At 55.7% G+C, this 21,478-nt stretch overlaps 7 protein-coding genes across 7 annotated transcripts; 4 read left to right on the top strand and 3 right to left on the bottom strand.

The window, feature by feature from the left end:
• Positions 1-296: 296 nt before the first annotated feature.
• Positions 297-3,158, top strand: radE-0 (Efflux pump radE; the record flags this gene model as incomplete). Its single annotated transcript, XM_032030597.2, has 11 exons — positions 297-374; positions 525-538; positions 625-670; positions 908-1,394; positions 1,448-1,528; positions 1,585-1,887; positions 1,951-2,158; positions 2,211-2,810; positions 2,935-2,974; positions 3,062-3,077; positions 3,124-3,158. 11 exons carry the CDS (start codon positions 297-299, stop codon positions 3,156-3,158), a joined length of 1,908 nt encoding a protein of 635 aa, XP_031889787.2.
• Positions 3,159-3,217: 59 nt separating this feature from the next.
• On the bottom strand, positions 3,218-4,923 carry pki1 (Pyruvate kinase; the record flags this gene model as incomplete). Its single annotated transcript, XM_032030596.1, has 3 exons — positions 3,218-4,388; positions 4,445-4,662; positions 4,726-4,923. 3 exons carry the CDS (start codon positions 4,921-4,923, stop codon positions 3,218-3,220), a joined length of 1,587 nt encoding a protein of 528 aa, XP_031889788.1.
• A 2,644-nt stretch (positions 4,924-7,567) lies between these two features.
• Positions 7,568-8,124, top strand: CGGC5_v011825 (Uncharacterized protein; the record flags this gene model as incomplete). Its single annotated transcript, XM_066152600.1, has 4 exons — positions 7,568-7,570; positions 7,718-7,757; positions 7,830-7,872; positions 8,001-8,124. The coding sequence occupies 4 exons, from the start codon at positions 7,568-7,570 to the stop codon at positions 8,122-8,124; spliced, it is 210 nt and encodes a 69-aa protein (XP_066008010.1).
• An 807-nt stretch (positions 8,125-8,931) lies between these two features.
• Positions 8,932-10,719, bottom strand: ATG28 (Autophagy-related protein 28; the record flags this gene model as incomplete). The annotated part of the gene is made up of 1 exon (XM_032030594.1): positions 8,932-10,719. One exon carries the CDS (start codon positions 10,717-10,719, stop codon positions 8,932-8,934), a length of 1,788 nt encoding a protein of 595 aa, XP_031889785.1.
• A 1,795-nt stretch (positions 10,720-12,514) lies between these two features.
• CGGC5_v011823 (WD repeat-containing protein) lies at positions 12,515-15,571 on the top strand (the record flags this gene model as incomplete). Its single annotated transcript, XM_032030593.2, has 3 exons — positions 12,515-14,362; positions 14,422-15,019; positions 15,075-15,571. 3 exons carry the CDS (start codon positions 12,515-12,517, stop codon positions 15,569-15,571), a joined length of 2,943 nt encoding a protein of 980 aa, XP_031889529.2.
• A 363-nt stretch (positions 15,572-15,934) lies between these two features.
• Positions 15,935-16,266, bottom strand: CGGC5_v011822 (uncharacterized protein; the record flags this gene model as incomplete). Its single annotated transcript, XM_032030592.2, has 2 exons — positions 15,935-16,156; positions 16,210-16,266. The coding sequence occupies 2 exons, from the start codon at positions 16,264-16,266 to the stop codon at positions 15,935-15,937; spliced, it is 279 nt and encodes a 92-aa protein (XP_031889530.2).
• A 1,667-nt stretch (positions 16,267-17,933) lies between these two features.
• On the top strand, positions 17,934-21,280 carry SPT5 (Transcription elongation factor SPT5; the record flags this gene model as incomplete). Its single annotated transcript, XM_032030591.1, has 3 exons — positions 17,934-18,227; positions 18,365-20,588; positions 20,643-21,280. The coding sequence occupies 3 exons, from the start codon at positions 17,934-17,936 to the stop codon at positions 21,278-21,280; spliced, it is 3,156 nt and encodes a 1,051-aa protein (XP_031889786.1).
• Positions 21,281-21,478: the final 198 nt, after the last annotated feature.

The raw sequence follows: 21,478 nt of genomic DNA, 5'->3' as shown, positions 1-21,478 counted from the left end.
AGCTCTTTGCGGCAACAAGATTGGTTCGTTGCCTCGCGTAAAAACCGTGCAGAAGTTCCAATTACTCCGAACCAACGGACCAGCCTTAACCGCACGGGTTTCGGGGCGGATTTAACAGTTGTAGCTGCCGTATTTTTGCGCTAGACCCCAGACTTCCCTTTCCCCTCTCTTCTCCCCGCCGATCTAGTCAGGGAGGCCGACTAGCTTGATGGTACGGTGCTCAGTTGGTGGTGTGATCAGGTTCCGCTGGTCAATACGTATGACACTGCTCAATCCCATCTCAACGGTTCGCGCAGATGGGATGGGGGCTGCATGATGAGACCGAGAACCCGAGAAAGGCTTGGATCATTCCCTTAAAGAGTGGGAGAGGTGCTGTATGACTCTTAGCCCCGTTGACTGTCTTTCTTCCGATTTGCTTCACATTCTGTTCATTGTGGTCCGGCGATTGCAAAACTTGTCAGGCCACTTGATTTTCATCGATTGCTCGATACCCATGGGTCTCATTAAACCTGACTCATTCATAGCTTGACTGCCCGTCGTTTGACCTCCAGAACCTCTTTTGATTTTCACCATCACTACATATTTTGTGTGTCAGATTCGAGCTCGGCGGTGATATTTGATCAGCTACTTTGCATTTGCTACAGATTTGTATGCTGGACTTGAACCATTTGTAAGTTAATCCAAGCTATCACTTCAAACTCCCTTTCTGCGTATGCGAGCCTATCGTATGAATCCTCAGCAGGTGATGGTCAAGAACCCAAGCGCGTGTGGATAGCGTAACGAGTTGCCAAGGCTCGGGACGGATCGCATAGCATGCACATACAAACACTCTTTATTCCGTTCGATACACATCTAGAAGTCCTCAAACCACATACATCAGTATTAATACTCACTGTCAGCTCGGCAGACCTCTTACGACATGCCTTCAGATCCATCAGAAAAGGAGACTGGCCATACAACAGATGACCGCGCATCAAGTCGAGAGACTGAACGTGACAACGAGGACCCTGGACCACCTCACTTACTGAAACGTGAGCCCACAAGAGAAGAAAAGACGGCAGAGGCCTACGCAGAAGGTCACGACGCCGATATCCCCTCTAGTCTGGGCTATGTACTCGATGAGCGCGGCGAACAGCAAAGAAGACGATCCCTAGCAAGACACAGACGGGCATCAGACGCGCGGAAATCAACTACGAGCAACCATAGACATGAAGATATTGAGAAGGGTCCTCAAACAAACGAGCCGGACGGTGGAGAAAGTTCAGAGGACGAGAATGTGGTATGGTGGGATGGCGACGACGATCCTCAAAACCCATACAACTGGCCAACCTGGAGGAAAGTCATGACATGCACACTGATCAGTGCCATGACATTCGTCACCCCCCTTGCTTCATGTATGATTCTTCTCCGACCTTGTCTCCAGCGAAAACTAATTCTTCTGCCACAGCTATCTTTGCCCCAGGTGTCCCAGAACTCATGAAAGAGTTTAAAAATGACAGCCCCTACCTAGCGTCCTTCGTCGTCTCCGGTCAGTGAACAATCCCCTCGCTCATAAGCAGAAATCAGGCCAACAGAAAGTTCCAGTCTACGTACTCGGCTTCGCAGCAGGTCCCCTCCTGTGCGCTCCTCTCAGCGAGATCTACGGCCGCACGATAGTCTATCATATCTGCAACTTCTGCTTCATATGCTTCAATATCGGCGCCGCCTTCGCCCCGACCCTAAACGCTCTCATCGTATTCCGGTTATTCGCAGGTATCTTCGGCTCGTGCCCCATCACTAACGGGGGCGGCTCCATCGCCGACATGATCCGTCAAGAGAAGCGTGGTGTCGCCATGTCTGTCTTCAGTATCGGACCTCTCCTCGGTCCGATCGTAGGCCCGGTTGCTGGTGGGTTTTTGAGTGAAAGCGCGGGGTGGCGCTGGACGTTCCGATTACTCTCGATCGTGTCAGGCGTCATTAGCATCATCATGGTCATTTTCCTCAAGGAGACGTATGCGGCCGTCATTCTGGACAAGAAGGTTCGTCGGCTCCAAAAGGAGACGGGGAACAAGATGCTGCGATCGAAGCTTGACATTGGTCTTTCATCAGCCGATTACTTCAAGCGCGGTATCGTTAGACCTCTCAAAATGATCGCCTTCTCGCCAATCACTCAAATATTGTAGGCCCATCCATGCCCGCCCCCTTGATACTTGGCTGACCCTTCGTATAAGTGGCTTCTACATCGCCGTCGTATACGGATATCTGTACCTCATGTTCACCTCCATTACGTCCGTCTTCATGCTTCAGTATCAATTTAGCGCCGGTACAGCCGGTCTAGCCTTCCTCGGTCTAGGTGTTGGCTCCATGATCGGCGTGGTATTCTTCAGCATTACTTCAGACAAGTATGTGAAAAAGAAAGCGGCCGAGGCCGATGCAGCCGCAGACGAAGCTGGAACAGCTCGCGAGGGAATGAAGCCCGAATACCGGCTGGTTTCGCTTCCGGCCGGCGCCCTCTTCCTTCCCGCAGGCCTCTTCATCTATGGCTGGACAGCGGAGTACGGTGTGCACTGGATCGTACCAATCCTTGGCACTTCCATCATTGGCGTTGGCAACCTCATCATCTTCATGGCGTTGCAACTTTATCTGGTTGACTCGTTTACCATCTATGCGGCTTCCGCGCTGGCAGCGAATGCAGTCGTGCGGTCCGTGGCTGGCGCTGTTCTGCCTCTTGCTGGTCTGAAGATGTATGAGGATTTGGGCGTGGGTTGGGGAAACAGTGTTCTTGGATTCATTGCGGCAGCTTTAGTGCCCGTGCCGTTCTTGATCATAAAGTATGGCGAATATCTTCGGAAGAACTTCGAGGTGAAGAACTTGTAAATTTAAGGACATGTTCGATGGCTGCGAGAGACGTGCATTGCATGTGAAGTTGAAATGGTCAAAAGCCGTTCTTCACAGGTCTCCGCATCCATACATTAGACTTGGACAGAGCACCCATGTGAGTTCATCCCTTCCTTGCGACTCCGACTACTCCGCAACTCAGTCGAGACTGGATGGTATGGTTGAGATCAAGATATCAATATAGATCGAACGACTGGAAGGTGATATCTGCTTTATTCATTTGTGTAATTCATACTCGCGTCAAAGGGCATCGTGGCCCACCATCGTCTATCAGGATTTAACTAGGTACTTTGATTCCTCCCATACGCCAACAGCATTTTCTATTTCCCTCACATGCAATTTAGTTCAACATACCGAGACCCAGGTGCTCAGGGTCGGCCTTGACAATACGGATGGTGTTGGTGTTGCCCATGCCGCCCTTCCAGCCCTGAACAACGACAACGGTGTCGCCCTTGCTGACGATGTTGAGCTCCAGAGCGTTCTCGACAGCCCACTTAATGCGGCGGTCGACATCCTCCTGCCAGTTGACCTTGCTGAAGTCAGGCTTGGCCTCGGGGAACAGGAAGGGGTAAACGCCCCGGTACAAGTGAGCGTAGCGGGAAGCAGAGGGGTTTCTTGTGACCATGAAGATGGGGCAGACAGGGCGGTACTTGGAGAGAAGGCGAGCGGAGTCACCAGAGGTGGACAGGACGATGATACCACCGGCATTCAGGTCGAGAGAAGTCCTGACAGCAGCCATGGCGCAAGACTCGACGACGCTGACGGGACGCTTGACCAGAGTGCACATCTCCTCGAAGTGCGAAACGTAGGGGATCGTGTTCTCCGCCTTGAGGCAGGCCTCGTGCATCTCGGAAACGGCTTCGTTAGGGTAGCTACCCTTGGCGGTCTCGCCAGACAACATGACGCAGTCGGCACCGTCAGTGATGGCGTTGCCAACATCGCTAATCTCGGCACGGGTAGGGCGAGGGTTCTTGATCATGGACTCGAGCATCTGGGTGGCGCAGATGACGGGCTTGCCGGCCCTGTTGCACAGAGCAATCATCTTCTTCTGGGCGGCGAAGACCTCGGCGGCGGGGATCTCAATACCGAGATCGCCACGGGCGACCATGACACCGTCGGTCTCCTGGAGAATCTCCTCGAAGTTGTTGAGACCCTGACGGTTCTCGATCTTGGCAATGATCTGGATGTGCTTGCCCTCCTCGCCAAGGACGTCACGAATGTCCGTGATGTCCTGGCCGCGGCGGATAAATGAGGCGAAGACCATGTCGACGTTGTTCTTGACACCAAACCTCAGGTCGTTCTTGTCCTTCTCGGAGAGAGCGGGAAGATCGACATCGGTGTTGGGCAGGTTGACACCCTTCTTGGAGGAAATGAAGCCGTTGTTGCGGGCGCGGACCTGGACGGTCTTGTCATCGACGACCTTGATGACATCAAAAGCCAGGACACCGTCGTCAACGTAGATGATACGGCCGGGCTCGATGACCTTGGTGATGTTCTTGTAGTCAACGTACCTGCGCAGAAGTGTTAGCGGCCGAGAAAAATTTCGTGAGGCAGGGATATTACGTACATGTTCTCAGTATCGCAGGCAGTGGCGTATTGGTCGTCGGTGGTGAAGTTCATGATCTTGCCGGCGGAGATGGGGATATCAGCGTCGTCCTTGGTGTTGCCGGTGCGGATCTCGGGGCCCTTGGTGTCGAGGGCGATGGCGACCTGACGGCCGGGCTGGGCCTTCTCGGCGGCGCGGGCATTGTCAATGACGGACTGGTGGTACTCGTAGCTGCCGTGCTGTTGGTGGATAACATGTTAGCCGATTGCCGTCAAACAGGGAGAGGCAGCGGGGTGGCTCACGGAGAAGTTCATGCGCACGACGTTCAGACCGGACTTGCGCAGAGCGTTGATGGCCTCAACAGAGTTGGTCTTGGGACCGATGGTGCAGATGATGGAAGAGCGGCGGTAGTTCTTCTCGGGCTGGTAGGCAGTGTCGAGGCTGGAGAGCCAGGCGATCTTTCCGCCTACATCAAGGTGGTCCTGAGCAGTAGCAGCCATTGTGAAGATTTGACGGCGGGGTATCGATTTCGAAGGGAGAGGTGGTTAAGCTGGCGTCGTGACAATCTCTGGTCTGCGGCAGCTATTAGATCCTGCTTGGTCGACAGGCAGTGGAGGGTTGGAGGAGGAAAAGGGATGATGTGAGGAGAGTGGGAGTGGGAGGACAGTGAGAGATAAAAAAAAAAAAAAATCTAATGGCTGATGGATGGGTGAGACCCTAAAGTACAAGATTTATGCAGACAGGGAGCCTCAACCAAGATGGGTATTTGTTGAAGGACGGGGGGGAAGACAGAGCAGAGACAACAGACATCAGGACAGGGCAGGCAGACAAGACACACGAGGTGGGAGCAAGAGAAATAATTTGCTGCTTGGCCCAGACCGAGTGAAGAAGCTGCTTGCTGTCCGTCTGAAGATTGCCGCTGCTGCTGCGGTGGTGGTGGTGGGCGTCGGCGGTTTCCCGGTAGCGCTGGCTGGCGCTGGACCTTGGTGCGGTGCTGCTGCCCCTCGTTGGTTTCCATTGACTTTTTGGGGTCGGGTGGGAAAACTGCCCCTCAATTCAACGCAGTGGCAGCAATCAGCCAACGTTGCTAACAGACCGGGAACCCAGCAGCTTTGGCAGCGCCGGGCACCCAGCACCACCGGGGAGCCCCACCAACATGAGGTGCTGTGACAGCACCCTCGTCCCTTCCTCACCTCACCTTTCCCTGACGGGGACCCTGTTCATGCCCATCCTCTGGTATGTGCGCACTTGCCCTTTTCCCGCCTCACCTCACCTTTTTTCTCTGGTCTTCCCACTGCTCGGCACGCACGTTCTGTGTACATTGCACACCGGCGCAAACCCGGCAGTACACGTAAATAGAATGCCCAGCCGGAACAGGGTGACGCGAGACCCAAGGTCGGGTAAGGTGAGGTCAGGCCAGTGATGGTGCCAGGCGGAACTGGGAGAGAAAACAGAAACAGGACCAGACGCAGAAACAAAACTGGCAGGGGTGTAGACGTGGGATGCAGTGCTTGGTGCTGGTGTTGATGCGACTCGTTCCACTTACCTGAGCCAAGCTATTTATTCTCTCGTCGACGCTCGAGCGTGATGCTGTCCAACGTGAAGTGATTCAGAAGCGGTGCGGCGGAAAATAAAAATAAATGATGAAGAGAAGCCCGCAAGAGAGGGAACCCCGCGAACAGTAGTAATGGGAGGAGGGAGGTAGTAGAAGACACCGGCGGGGATGGCGGAACGGGGAGCATGGACGGGATGGGATGTGAGGGATTTCAATAGCATTGTTAGTTTCGGCCTTTCTTTCGTGTTTTTTTCTTCTTCTTCCCACCTTCCCTTCCCAAGTTCCCCTTCAACAGTCCCATCCCTCGCTCGCCTCCGGCCATTTGGTCCGGGTCCTCTCTGCCTCTGCCCAAGTCCACGAGTTCCTGGTAGTGTCCAATCTCTGTTGTCCCTTCTCCCACTCTGCGACGGAGCTCCGTTTCCTTGGGCGACCTTGGCTGGGCGCTGGGCCATAAAGCCTCAAACACTCAACAAACCAGAGCTCATGCTTTTGACACAGCTATTTCCAACGGGTGCGGCAGCGCCAGCCCGACCCCTCCAAGCCCCTCCATTGCTGGACACCTTGGCTCTCCAGCAGGGCTCCCCACCAGCTAAAAAAAAAAGGGAAAGCGTCGCAGTGGAGAGGTCCCCTGGTCCACTTGGGGTGCTTCCTGGCCTGTCCGCGGAATGTCCAATGCCCTCGTCAAAAAGATAATTGGTACTGTAGCTCCGGCCCTCCAAAATCGACGGGGCACTGAATCTGAACCGCGGAGGAGGAAAAGTCCTCCAACTCCAAGACCCAAGGCACAAGGTCCGAGGTCCGCACCGGATCGCCCAATCCCATTCCCCTCTTCGTCGTGACGTGAATCAAATTGTCCCGATAACGGTACCATGCACCGAGTCGCGTCCTGCGCCGCCGCTTATCGGCCGTCCAGGCAGGGGAGCGCCTACGGGCAGACCGTTGAGGGGGCTAAAGAGGGAAAAACCGTCGAAAAGACTCCAAGCGAGAAATATGCAACAAACAGAGTTCGTCGGGTAACCGATGAGAGCAACCTGACCCCACTTGGAGCTGACTTCAGGGCCACGTGACTTTGACAAAGCTTGGTTCCACTGAAACGCGAGCTCCGTATCGAGGTACGTCGAGGTACTTGACCGTCTCAGAGAGAGGTACTTCTCCCAAAGTCGCGCGCTCCTTATCGCCGCAGACACCTCGCTGGACGGTGCCACGATGAACATGAACGGCCCACCCTCGGCGGCGGCCCGGCAGCCTGAGGCCTGTCAGGTACCTAAGCGGACGCAGTAGCGCACAGTCCACGCGAGCTTTGCACCGCTCACCGACCACCTCAGGCCAGGCACAGCACTCGCTGCACCAGTCGCCGCCAGCCCAGCCTCCTCCCGTGGGGTCCTCTCAGGTGCGAAAAGTGTCCACCCTGGTGGTGTGCCAGACGAGCCTTGTCCCATGACAACACCCTTTGTCTCCAAAACCCAAGCGACGATACCGCCTCTTCGACACCAACAAAACCCAAAACGCAAAGGAGAATAGAAACACGCAAACTCCTCAACCAACGACGCCAAAAAAAGAAACAGAAACAATAAACCTGAATCTTCAAGATGGTTGGTACCACCTCCTTCCCCCCGTTTCCGGCCGCGCGGCGAGTCCTCCTCGTGCGTGCTCGCTCGCTGCCTCGTCTTCGACTTGCTTGCGCAGTCTTAACCTCCGTATAGCTCCTCAACTTGCTGACTCTGGGGCTGTGGTCGAAGTTTGGGCGTCTGACTCACTACGCATTCGATGCGGTTCTCAGTTCGTTGCCCCCCCCTCTCTCTTACTGCCCCGATCCGTCGGACGACAACCGGCTGATGCTTTTACCTACAGTTTCCGCCTTCCTCGCTGGCATGAAGCGCTCGACAGGCCTTACGTGAGTATCGATCCGAACTGGACAGGACAGAACTGTCACCCGCAGGTGCAAATCTGCGTCAAGAGAATGCGTGGCAGCTGACAAGTGCCCATTCTGGGAATCGTCAGACCCAGTTTCAAGACTGACAGAGCCGCGGGCGAGAACAAGGACATGTCGAAGTGGATTGACAAGTATCTCGGTGTCGGCGAGTGGGTGATGGACCAGTCGGTTGCGATCGCCGGCTCCAGCGGATGGTTTGAGCGTACGCGGTAGATGGACGACGATGACTGCTCCTCCTCCTCCCCCCTTTCATGAATTTCGACGGCGCGACGACTATTCCAACGACCATTCCAATTTTCTCGTCTATTCGGCCATTTTTCTTGCAAATATTGGCGCGGCAATGCTCGGCGGCTGCGTGGGGGATTCGGCACCTGGGTGAACGCTCGGCGAGGGTCGGGTGGTCGGGGCGTGGCGCCTCGGCGGGCACCCGGTCGGTGTTCTCGATTTCGGACAAAACTCTGCTCCCTGAAGATGTTACGTGCGATGCTAGAATCGTGCTGCGGGGGCTATCAAATGTCGTTGGGCATGGTGGACGAGACGGCGTTCTCGTCGCCCAGCTTTTCTTTATAAAAGCCTCTGGCGCAGGCTCCCCCGTGTATCCTTACCACCGGACCTTCAGACCCCACTTTCGGGATCGTCCTCGTCGCAAAACACAGATATAGCCGAGGTTACCAACCAATCCAGTGCGCCACAGTTGCAGCTCACTTGTACGTACCCGCGACTTTACCTAAATTGCCTCGTGACGGGGAGCACATGGGGACGGGCGAACTGTGGGCTTTGATGCAAATCGATTCCTAGGCATTCCGATAAACGCCGTTCAAACTGACTATTCGTGGGGTATCCTGTCCTACGTGCCCTGTCCTATCCAATGCCGTTTGCCATAATGTAAGTAATCCAATGCAGTCGTAGTTAGGGGTCCTCCCCGCAACTCATCATCCATGCCGTGTGCTCTCGACCAGTCACCGCAAGTCCCTCGAATGTGATTCATCAGCGCTCCCTCAATCCGGCCAACAAGACAATCTACAGACTGTGCTCAGCCAAGAACTCTGGCGGCACTTCGTTGTCGCTGTCTCGTCTCGAGGAAGCTCCAATGGGCTTGGCGTGTGGTTGTGCGTCGTCATGCTCTTCGAGGTGCGATACGAGCAAATCAGGCGGTACTTCGTTATCACTCTCGTCGTGGTGGCTACCAACAGAATTCGTCTCGACGGCATCGGCATCCTTCTCGTTGCGTTCTTGTTGGCCTTCATCATTTGGCCAGGGTTCCTCGACATCACCAACCTCCGCCCTGGGTTGCGGGAGGCTGCTACGAAGCAAGCGCTCAGCTTCTCTAAACGCCTCGAGCTCAGCGCCGATGGCGCATATCAGGAGGTTCCAGCTGTTCTTCTCCGCAGTCCGCATATGTTCCTCGAGCTCCAGGATCACCTTGCCCATCCTGGGTAGCATCGACTGAACGGCCTCTTCCTGCATCCGCGGGGTCTGTTTGCCCTTCTCATTCACGCCGCTGCTTAGTGACTTCCGCAGGTCGGCCTCGAACGTGGTGATGAGATCGACGGTTTCCTGCCACAATGCCGTGCCCTGGTCGAGTGCCTCACGATCCTTGTCAACCTGGGCCTTCCGTCGCTCCAAAAAGTCGACCTCACTTTCCCACCAGTCTTTTGCCATGCTAAGCGTACGCCGGGCGGGTATCATGCGAAAGAAATCAGCGCCCCCAGGCAAATCGTTCGCCCCGTAAGATGATCCAGGGTCAGTACGTGATACAGCCTCGACTACGTCGGGATCGAGAGGCTCAATGGGGGGCCGGTGGAGTAAAGACGCAACCTCGCCCTCGACCTCCTTCAGCGCACCTCTGTACCCGCTCAAGCCGGCCTCTCGGCGATTGCGGACATCCGCCATTTTACGTTCGAGCCATCGATGCCTGTTTCTCATGCCAACGAGCTTCTCCTCTAACTCACGAATCTCCTGGCCCAAGGATTCATGCTGGTCGCCAAGGTCTCGAAGCTCTTTGCCCAGCGGCTCTTCCTCATTGTCTGCAAGGCTACGAAGCTCTGCAGAGATGCTTTCTTTACGACTGCAAAGGTTGCCCAAATGCGAAAGTGCTTTTTTGCGCTGTGACAGCGCGGATTCGATGTAGGAGTTCTCTTCGGACTTCAAGTCAGTCAAGTACGTTAGAGCACGCCGCAAGCCTTTGCGTGCGGTCTGAAGGCCTTGAGGCCCCGAGGTCTTCGGTTGCCGAACAGGTATGATGTCGCCACGAGCGGTCGCGCGCACTGGTGGATCGAGCGATGCCATCATCCGCGACTTTGATGATGCTGTAGAATAGAATGTCCCCGTGGGCGTACTACTCCCTGAGTCACTCCAGGCGTCCTGTCCACCTGTGGCAATGCTGTCTGTCGACTCATTGCTAGGCGCTAGTCCCGTGGCCTGCATGTCCAGCAATTGCTGTACTTCCTTCTGCAACGCTCGCTCCCGATGTTGTAGGTTGCGCCATATTGAATCACCTCTGGACGAGGAGCTTGAACCGCGCGAACTCTGATCGAACAGAATGCTCCCGAAACTGACTCGGCTCGGGGCCATGCCCCCAGCCGCATGACTACTGCGACCGGCTTTGGAACCTTCTCTAGAACTTCTTCTGCCCTGCGGTGGATTCTGAACCAGAATCGAGGCGGCGATCGGCGGTGGAGGGCCGGCGAACAAGGCCTTAGCCCTGGGCTTCAGTTTGGAGATAGACCCAGCGGGACTGAGGGGGTCTTCGTCCAAACCATCTTTATCCCACGGGTCCACAGGAGACGGAGAGCGGCGTCTTGACATCGTAATGGGTGTTCGCGGCGACTCTGGAAGCAGAGCGTCGTGCGGTCGTGGGGACAGTTCGTCGAGATCGTAATCGTTTGCACGTCTTTCGGCAGAGATATGCAGCGGCAGGAGAGGCGATTTGTTTCGGCTCAGCGAGATCCGATCAAAGAATCTTGGGGAGTCTGGGGCCATCAAGACACATGGACGATGCCGACAGGACTGTCGGGCTGTTTGAGCGACAAATCGGCAGAAATGGGGTGGAATGGGGTGGAATGGCGTAATACTATGAATGATGACAGCTAAGATGTACGAGTAAGCAAGTTGTCGGGCGCGGAAGCGAAGTTGATGATATGGGGGAGTCTATGGGCCGGCACGGCTTGAGAATCCACGGGCTGCTATGGCTACGGCAAAGATTTGTCACGAAAGCCAGCAACTGAAGGTAAATGTATCGAGCTCACGAGCTCCGAGCATGTGCCACGGTTCAGCACGAGGCAACCCTTTCTGCTCCAGCTACAGACGTCACTGGACTTAGCTCCTTATCGCAACCTGGAAGAAATATCTATTGGAAAGAAATCCGATAAGCTTATAAAGGTGACTTGCATGTAAGCATTGATTCACTGGAGCAAATGCTTGTGGAGTACCTAGTGGCTTATGTAATGTCAGTCATTACTCAGAGCCCAAGCTTGGTCCAACCTAACACAGCAGAGAAAGTCTGGTCTGAAGTCTCCAGTCTTTTATTTCCCACAAACTTCCATTCCACTGGGTCTATCTAGCTGGGGATGGGCCCTCAATGTGACGTTTTGAAGGCACCTCTTCCTTGTTTCCCATGTGTTTTCTTCTTTGTTTTACGGGTTGGGCACCGGTCGGAAGGAGTCTCGCCCAGCCTCACATTCTGGCCCAAGAGGAAGAGTCAGTCAGGCAGCCGGCGTGCAGATATCCCAACCCACCAGCAAGGAAGAGGTTTTGTTGCACTTGGTTCAAGCAAGGCACGGCTGGTGGGCGAGGAGCGGAAAGTCAGGTAAGGCAAGGTATTGTGCGCCATCTTGGGCAAGACAAGGTTAGGCAAGTTAAAGCCAGGGACATATCAGGTGCGTCCATGTGGAATTGGCAGCATTGGCAGCTTTATTGGCATTGAACCGTTAGCTCCATGGAGGGAGCCATCAGGGGAGAAGGGCAAGCTTCACGCAATGAGTGTTGTGGGAGACGAGACATTGGAGAGTACATACGCGGCATCCCAAACGATTCGCAACAACGCGCATCCCTATCTCATCTGCCCCCGTCCCGTCCAAGGCCCCCGTCTCCTTGTCCAGCGCCAATAAGTCAACTGGGAGGCCGTTTTATTAGTCAGAAGTGATGCCGTAGAAGAGCGATTTTTCCTGCAGTGACGACGCGGAGCGCGCGGACGGAGGCCAAGACAAAGTTTGTGTGTTCGTGTTCCGGAGCGTCCAGACATCACCACCGTACGTCGTCAGTCTTGCCCATGGTCTGTCTCATTACTCTCTTGCTCCTCTTGATCCAGAGTGCTTTGACTCTTTACAGCCAAGTACGTAGCATCAGGACCCTCGTGTCTTGTGCGCCGAGTTGAGGCACGGTACCTTGCCTGACTTACTCGAACACAGGCATCGGCTGGTGTTGCTCTGGTCTGTCCCTCGCCGCGTGCCGTGTCATTCCGGGCTCCTTGGACAAGCAGGTGTTTTTGTTCTGCTCTCGTCCGTTTTGCCCTGTGCTGGAGGCTCCACGCAACCTGCATACCTTACCTTTCCTTACCTAGGTACTCTACATACATCACGGCCACTTGCCCTGACCAGCAAATATGCATTTCCTGGGCCATCGCCGGTCGGTGTCGCAGCAGAGCGTCGGCGACAAGGAGAAGCAGGAGGAAGAACAACAGCAGCACAAGCGACATTCCCATCGGCTCAGCGCAACTTCGGCGCTCTGGCAAGCGGCCCAGGCCTTGGGCTCCATTGGGGCCCCTGCCAGCAGCACTGCTGCGGCCAACGCCATCAGCCAAAGCCAGAACCAGAGCCGTAGCCATAGCCGGAGCCACAGCCAGGCCAGCCTCAGCGTCAGCGCCAGCATGGACATGGACGACGCTACGGCGGCCACCGATTCCCTCCACCATTCGCTGCCCAATCCGGTACCCTCGCCCTCTGGTGCCTTGTCATCCCACTCTCGGCAACAGCAGCAGCCGCCGCGGTTGCAGTACCAGCTGCAGCCCGAACACCAGCACCACCACCACCACCACCACCAGCAACACCAGCATCAGCGGCATCTGTCGCCCAACCGCGACCCCAATCATCCTCCTTCCATAACCCTCTCTCCTTCTCCAACTTCATCTCCCCAATTCGCCTCAGGAGCCGCGCCTGCGACTGCGACTGCGACCGGGCCCCTTGCGCCCAAGAAACACGCCGTCGCCAACTTCTACTACGAAGACGACGCCGAGCACCTGAATCACCACGATCGCGGCCTCAACATCGCCAACGCCACTGCCGCCCCTCCTTCTCCCCTCGCCGCTGCCGCTGCCGCTCCCGACTCCGCTTCCTCCCGTCCCCTCCAGCCTCGTCATTCCCACTCCTACTCGCAATCTTCTGACCTCTCGCATTCGCCCACTCACTCCCATTCCTATTCCTACTCCCACTCCCCTTCCTATCACTCCCGCTCTCATTCATATTCCCAGCAGCAGCAGCAGCAGCAGCGTGCTTCCATTCCCGCCGCGCTGCATCCGGTCCATGGCCACCAGCTGCACCACCATCATCACCACGATTCGACCTATTCGCTGCCTGCACACCCCACTGCGACTGAGACATCAGGGCCGCCGGGCCTTTCCCCCTCCGTCACTCATCTCTCCTCGTCCTCCCACGCGCCGTCCTTCTCCGTCGCGGCCATGAACCAGCAACAACAACCGACACCTCAGCAGCAGCAACAGCCGCCGCCGCAGCAGCAACAGCAGTTTTCCTCGGCCACCCCGCGTCGAACCAACACATACGGCTCCCAGCACGACGAACTGCACATGCCTGCTGGCATGATGCAGCACGGCCAGCTATCGCCCCGCGAATACTCGTCCTCCTCCGCCGCCCCCGCCGCTCCCCAGATCAAGCTGGACCAGGCCTCTCCGAACGCCCCCCAGTTCCAGAGCACATCGTCGGTGCCCAACGTACTGCAACCCGGCGGTGCAGGTGGCCGTCCCCCCGCCATCACCGCAACCACCGCCCCGGCCATGGCTACAATGCCTCAGCAGTCGCAAGACTACCAGACCCCTTCCAAGCCCAGCTTGAGTCTCACCCACAGTTACTCGCGCTCCTCCCCCGCTGCCAACTACGAAGGCGCCACAACATTCGCGCCCTACACCCCCACGACCCCCAGCGGATCCGGTTCTCAATTTATGTCGCCGCCAGATCAAAAATACAATGCTCCCGGCTCTCAGCGGAACATTTCGAACACTCCGCTAGGCTTGGCTGATATTCGGCCCCGTGCCGACTCTGGTATGTCGGATGGCGTGCCTGGCAGCACCGCCTTCGATCTCGCCAATGTCCAGCCCGGCACGAGCAACTATCTTGCTCCTTGGGCACTCTATGCCTTTGACTGGTGCAAGTGGCCGCCTCAGGGCAACGGAGCCGGCAAGCTCGCCGTCGGTAGCTATCTGGAGGACGGACACAATTTTGTAGGGCCCGGATTTACCCCATTGGCCAGCCTAGGACTATGCTGACTTTTTTATCGTAGATTCAAATCCTCGATACCCAAATGGTGCCGACCCCCAACGACGTCTACCAGCCCGGAACTCCCAAGTTCAATCTCGAATTCTCAAAGGTTGCCGAAGCCACACATTCGTACCCCGTAACCCGCCTCCTATGGGAACCGCCCTCTTCGCAGAAACAATCCACCGATCTCCTTGCGACGTCCGGCGATCACCTCCGATTGTGGTCTTTGCCCTCGGAAAGCCCTGTGTCCCAGAGCAACTCGATCAACCGACAAGGCAGGGATCCCGGCGTCACAAAGCTCACCCCTTTGGCGCTTCTCTCTAACTCCAAAACCCCGGACCACACTGCGCCGCTGACCTCATTGGACTGGAACACGGTCTCCCCAAGCTTGATCATTACTTCGAGCATAGACACGACCTGCACAATCTGGGATATCCCCTCATTGACGGCGAAGACGCAATTGATTGCTCATGACAAGGAGGTATATGACGTGCGCTTCTGTGCCAATAGTGTGGATGTGTTCGTGAGCTGTGGACAGGACGGCAGTGTCCGCATGTTCGACTTGCGCAGTCTTGAGCATAGCACAATTATATACGAGCCCACGGGCAAGGATGACCGAGGTACGTCGTGTGAATTACAGAGTCACCTCGCGCCTTTGCTAACCCGATTTCACAGATGCCAATGGCGGTCGGATCAGTCCTACCCTGGCCCAGCAGACCATGTCGAACCCTCCTCCTTTGCTGAGACTGGCGACGTCGCCTCACGACACTCACTTGCTGGCTACGTTTGCGCAGGACTCCAACGTTATTCGCATACTGGACGTGCGCCATCCTGGACAGGCCTTGTTGGAACTTCGCGGCCACGGCGGTGCGCTCAACAGCATCGAATGGTCGCCCCTTAAGCGAGGCGTCCTGGCTTCCGGAGGAGACGACTGCCAAGTCTTGCTCTGGGATGTCTACAACAACAACCACTCCCTCGGTGGCGGTCCTGCTGCCAATGGCGCCGGCCAGCCCGATAGCACACGAAGCCCATTCGCTAGCTGGCAGTGTGATTACGAAGTCGGCAACCTTGCGTGGGTACCGCATCTCTCCAGCGATCAAGGAGAGTGGTTGGGAGTGAGCGCAGGCAGGGGTCTTTGGGGTGTCAAGACATGCGGACGGTCTGGTGTCTGAAGAGCGGGATGACGAAGAGTGGCATCATCTGGCCGTCTTGCTACCCTGTTCATAGATCTGGCTGGTCAATTGTGGTATATGCATCGCGAAGCCTGGCGTTTGGGAATGGGCCCTGAGCCACTTGTGGGAGGAATGCTACCGTGGTCGGAGCTTCGTACCTTACGGTTTCTCATAGTGCGGACGAAGAATCTTGCCCCCCGGCTCAGCACGGCTTCTCGGTTGGTGGTCAGAAACAAAATCTTGGAATGGCGGATGGCTATATACCGGCGGGCATAGGGGAAAGGAAGGAGGTGGATTTGAAATGTCATAATCATTGTGCGGTGTCTTTCCTGCACAAAAAATGTTGCAAAGCACTTCCGGACTTCAAAGCCTTGCCAGTGGTGAACCGCTGGCCATTGTGACGATGGCTTTGCCCCAAATCTTCCGATCCACCATGTCTCTCAGCGCCCGAGGTACACTATGAAGCCCATCATAATGCGTGTCGTAAACCACGGGTTGTATACTCCCGCTTTCCATCAACGGCTGAAGCCCATCCCAGGTGGCCTTTTGCTCCTGAGGATACCGACGAGAACTTTCGCCATACCGCTGCGTGCCTCTATCAGCAAACGGACAATGCTTGAGTGAAAGGAGGAACCCACATAGCCAATGAGCGAGACTTGCTTCAGAAGAATGCGATTCATAGCTACTCGTTCCATGTTGTCTTGTATACCTGCAAAACCAACAACCAACACTTTCCCCCGATGAGCGATGCATTTCAAGCTAGGGTCAACGAGGCCGACGGGATCAAAAACAATATCAGCTCCTTTGCCATCAGTCAATTCTAGTACTTGCTCCCACCATGCCGTGTGTTCGAGGTAGTTTACGCAAGCATGAGCTCCGCACCGCGTAGCCACGGTGCATTTGGCTTGGGACCCAGCTGTACCGATTACACGGCAACCCAGAGCGGCAGCAATTTGGACAGCCATGGTGCCCAAACCGCCTGCTGCAGCGTGTACGAGAACTGTTTGGCCAGCTTTGATGCCGGCTTGCATAAGTGCGGCAAAAGAGACGGGTAGCGTCGCTGCCAACCCAGCAGCCTGCGGAAACGTCCATTTGGCTGGCATGTGGTGCAGAGAATCTGAACGAGGAAGACATATGAATTCGCTGTATGAGCCAGTGTGCCCTCCAAAGACTCTGTCGCCAGGGCGGAAGCCCGAATCCGATGGTGCCGAGACAATTACTCCCGAGAACTCAAGACCCAATATGAATGGTGGCCGGACCAAAGATTGGTTATTCTGATGTTTGCCTTTCGCCTGCACGCGGCCCCGTTAGTCGATGGGTACAGCAACTTGAAGGGAAGCACATGCATAGAGCGTATCCACATAATTGATGCCGGCAGCCTTCACTTGGACGAGCACCTCATTCGAATTGGGAACAGGTCTCTCGACCTCAGCGACCGTGATCTCGTCAAAGTCCTGAACTCGATCAGTCTGGTCTGTTAACATTGCGGGCGACCCACTGACCTTGACAAAGTCGTTGATTACTATCGCTTTCATGTTTGAACTTGGCGACATAACAGGCTTGCTACAAAAACTACCTCAACTAGTAGTATCCGAGGAGCAATGGCACACTGAAATATCGAACGAAAACCGGCACTGAACATTAAGATGCCATCAGTGATTGAAGCTTCGAGACTGGGGAAGTTTTACGCAGCATCCTCGTGCGGGTCGCTATTCTATTTGAAAGATTCTCACTGCTGCTGGACATAAAGAGGCCGAGGCTTGGGCCGGCTCAACCTCTCTTAGACTGACTGTATCGGGGAGAACGACCTGTGGTTCGGTAAATCTCCCCTGGTATCCCTTGCTAGGTGCTCGCGGCGCCTTTTCAGCTGGGCTTACTTAAAGACACGTACTCAGGTGCCTTACCTAAGGTAAGGTACAAATACCGACCTCAGCACTTATTCTTCCCATGGACTTTTGTGGGGCACCTTGATTGCCTGCAGCACGCTGCCCAGGCGAACCACAACCGGCCTGCCTCAGGTGTCTTTTGACGCTAAACCGTATTCAGACGGAATCTGGGCCTCCTTCGCGTGAAGGTAACCATGGCTGAGCTTTCCGTCCTCGACTCGACCTACAATTTATTCTCAGTCTTTTGCCTTCCCAACCCAGCCGTCGACTGTATGGTAGCTCCTTCCCCTCGGTTGTCCTTTCTTACGTCCAAATATTTAATATAAACGAACTCCTTGGAAGAGTGCCAGCCTCGAAGTGGCCTTCTCTTCTCTACAACTCTGCGCCAGCAGAGCCAAACGAAACCTGTCTTCGCCTAACGTCGCCATCCAAAAACTTGAGGCCAACAACGTTCGCTTCTTCTAATTGCCTTCAAGATGGCTTCGAACGACCACAATCGATACGATGACTCGGACGACGAGGATGACTTCAACCCTGCGCCTGCCGATCTCTCTGACGACGAACCTAGCCACAACTCTGGTCAGCGACATGCGGGTAGCGATGCGCGAGAGAGCAGCCCTGCTGCTGACGATGACGACGCCGCCGCTGCCCCCAAATCTCGACGAGTAGATGACGATGAGGATGATGAGCAAGACGATGAGGAGGGTGGCCAAAACGACGATGACGAAGAGGACGACGAGGATGAAGAAGACGAGGATGATGTTCAGCAGGTAAGCCTTCCGCTTTCGCAGTTCGCTTTCCTTGTTCCTTTTAACAGGGGGATACGTCAAGCTTCGAGCATCTGGCCGACTTGTTCTGCGTCTCCTCCGCAGATTGATACACTGCTAATGTTTTCTTTACTCTACAGGGACATCGTCGCAAGCGTCGCAGGGATCGTCGCGCCGTCTTCTTCGATATCGAGGCCGAGGTCGAGGACGAAGAAGATGGCGAGGATGAGGAGAAAGACGGTGAAGAGATAGAGGACTTCATCGACAACGCTCATCCTGACGACATTGCCGAAAGTGGAGGCCTCGACGATGACCGAAGGCACCGCGAGCTGGATCGCCGACGCGAGATGGAGTCCAGCATGGATGCTGAGAAGCAGGCCGAAATTCTTCGACAGCGCTACGGTAACCGTCGCCCCAACAAGGGCTTCGGCGATTCCACTGTTGTCCCCAAGCGCCTCCTGATGCCTAGTGTGGAGGATCCTACGATCTGGGCTGTTAGGTGCAAGGAGGGCAAGGAGCGAGAAGTCGTCTACTCTATCATGAAGCGTATCGATGAGCGGATGGGCACCAAGGATGAGTTGGCTATCATTTCGGCTTTCGAACGTGGCGGCCCAACCTCCGTCATGAAAGGCTACATCTACGTCGAGGCCAATCGTTCAACGGATATTATGGTTGCGCTAGACGGCATGTTCAACGTCTACCCTCGGTCAAAGATGATTCTCGTCGACATCAAGGACATGCCCGACTTGCTCCGTGTGACCAAGACGCCCACTCTCGAGCCCGGTGCCTGGGTCCGGCTTCGCAAGCCAGCCAAGCACGCCGGTGACCTGGCGCAAGTCATTGACGTTACCGAAAATGGTCTTGAAGCCCGAGTCCGCTTCATCCCGCGTCTTGACTACGGCATGAGAGATGATGCCCTTGCCGCCCTTACCTCTGATGGCAAACGGAAGCGCCCCGTTGGCGTGCCTGGACCAAGACCGCCACAGCGTTTGTTCAACGAGACGGAGGCCCGAAAACGTCACCCCCGGCATATCCAAGGAAACCCGACGACCAAGGTTTGGACATACATGGGTGATGAGTTTGAGAACGGCTTCCAGGTGAAGGATATTAAGATCCAGCAGCTAGTTGTCACGGACGTCAACCCCACTTTAGAGGAAGTCACTAGGTTCGCTTCCGGCGCTGAGGATGGTACCGAAAATCTCGATCTCAAAGCCCTTGCTGCCAGCCTCAAGGACAGCAACATCAACGTCACTTACCTTCCCGGCGATGTCATCGAAGTCTACGATGGTGAGCAAAAGGGCGTCGTTGGAAAAGCAACAAACGTCCAAGGCGACATCGTCACGATGCAGGTTACGGAGGGAGACCTCGTAGGTCAGGTCATTGAGGTCCCTACCAAGGGCTTGAGAAAGAGATTCAAGATCGGAGATCATGTCAAGGTTACCAGCGGCAGCCGATTCCGCGACGAAGTTGGTATGGTTGTCAAGATTTCCGAAGACCGAGTAACCTTCTTGACCGACCAAACCAACACGGAGGTCACGGTCTTCAGCAAAGATCTGCGTGAAGCCAGCGATATTGGCGGCCAAGGTGCGTTGGGTCAGTACGAGCTCTTTGACCTCGTTCAGCTGGACCCGACCACTGTGGGCTGCATCGTTAAGGTCGATCGCGAGTCAGTGGTTGTGCTCGATCAAAACGGAGACACTAGACAGGTCATGCCATCCCAAATTGCCAACAAACTCCCGAAGAGAAAGGTTGCTGTGGCTGCCGATAGAAACGGCTCCGAGATCCGGCTCGATGATGTTGTCAGGGAGTATGGCGCCCAACAACGGCAGGGCAAAATCATTCACATCCACCGCGCATACGTATTCTTGCACAGCAACAACAATAACGAGAACGCCGGTGTGTTCGTTACCAAGGCTAGCAATGTCACAACTATCGCTGCCAAGGGTGGACGCGTGCTTTCAGCGGGTCCCAACTTGGATCAAATGAACCCGGCGATGAAGCGCAACCCTGGCGGCGCAGAGAGCAAGATGGCACCTCCCAAGACCTTCGGCCGTGATCGTTCTATCAACCAAACTGTCATCATTCGGAAGGGTGGTTACAAGGGTCTTTTGGGTATCGTCAAAGATGCCACGGAAACTCACGCCCGTGTTGAGCTGCACACCAAGAGCAAGACCATCACGGTGCCCAAGGACCATCTTAGCTTCAAGGACAAGAATACCGGTGCCAAGATCGACATCAATGGACGGGGTCCAAGACCGGGCCAAGGCGGCGCTCCTGGAGGCGGGCGTGGTGGAGACTGGCAAGGAGGACGTACACCAGTCGCCTCTAGCGGCGCGGAGAGGACGCCCGCGTGGGGTTCACGAAGTGAGTCAATGCCCAACATGAGATGCCATGATTACTTTGCTAATATAAATCAAGCTCCTGCACCGACTGGCGGCAGAACACCTGCTTGGAAGTCTAGCAGCCAGGACTACGGATCCGGCTCTCGCACTCCCGCCTGGGCTGACGGCTCAAGGACTGCTTATGGCGATGGTAACAGAACCGCGTATGGCGGAGGTTCAAGGACTCCGGCATGGCAGTCAGGCGCAAAGACACCTGCACATGACGCTTTTGGATTGGGGTCGAAGACGCCAGCTTACGGCGGGAGCGATGCCTGGGGCTCAGGCTCGAAGACGCCTGCCTATGGAGGCTCTGCACCCACTCCCGGCGCCAGCGGTAGTGATTCATGGGGATACACCCCAGGCAACTCTGGCTACGACGCGCCGACGCCGGGTGGAAACCTCCTGGGTGCACCCACACCCGGTGCTCTCAATGCTCCCACACCGGGTGCCTATTCGGCACCCACCCCAGCGGCCGCGAGTGCTCCGACTCCTGGTGGAGGATGGCAAGGAGGCTGGGCTGCTGATTCGGCCCCTACACCAGCGGCCGGCGCTCCCACTCCGGCGGCCAGTGGTTTCGCCTCCTCTTCTGGCTATTACGGCGCCCCCACCCCTGCTGCCTATGGCGCGCCCGAGACACCGGCGGCCAGCGGGCCTAGATACACCGACGATAACTGATCAAACAGCGTCACAAGATGTTTGACGAGTTAAGGTGGCCGGTCCTACATAGCCAGATTGGCTTTACATTAGCAAACAGGAGGGACACAAGATTTGTATATTATCCGGCGTTCTCGTAGAAAGGGTATGCGCAAGAAAGAAGCGCGAATTTCAAGATAGTTTGCATCACAATTGGCTGTCGGGCGTCGGGATCAATTT

This window comes from Colletotrichum fructicola (genome assembly GCF_000319635.2).
Source record: "Colletotrichum fructicola Nara gc5 chromosome Unknown KSG_Nara_v1_contig07, whole genome shotgun sequence".
In the NCBI taxonomy this organism is placed as follows: Eukaryota; Fungi; Ascomycota; class Sordariomycetes; order Glomerellales; family Glomerellaceae; genus Colletotrichum; species Colletotrichum fructicola.
Note: the sequence above shows the minus strand (reverse complement) of the source record. Positions and strands in the feature narration are given on the sequence as shown.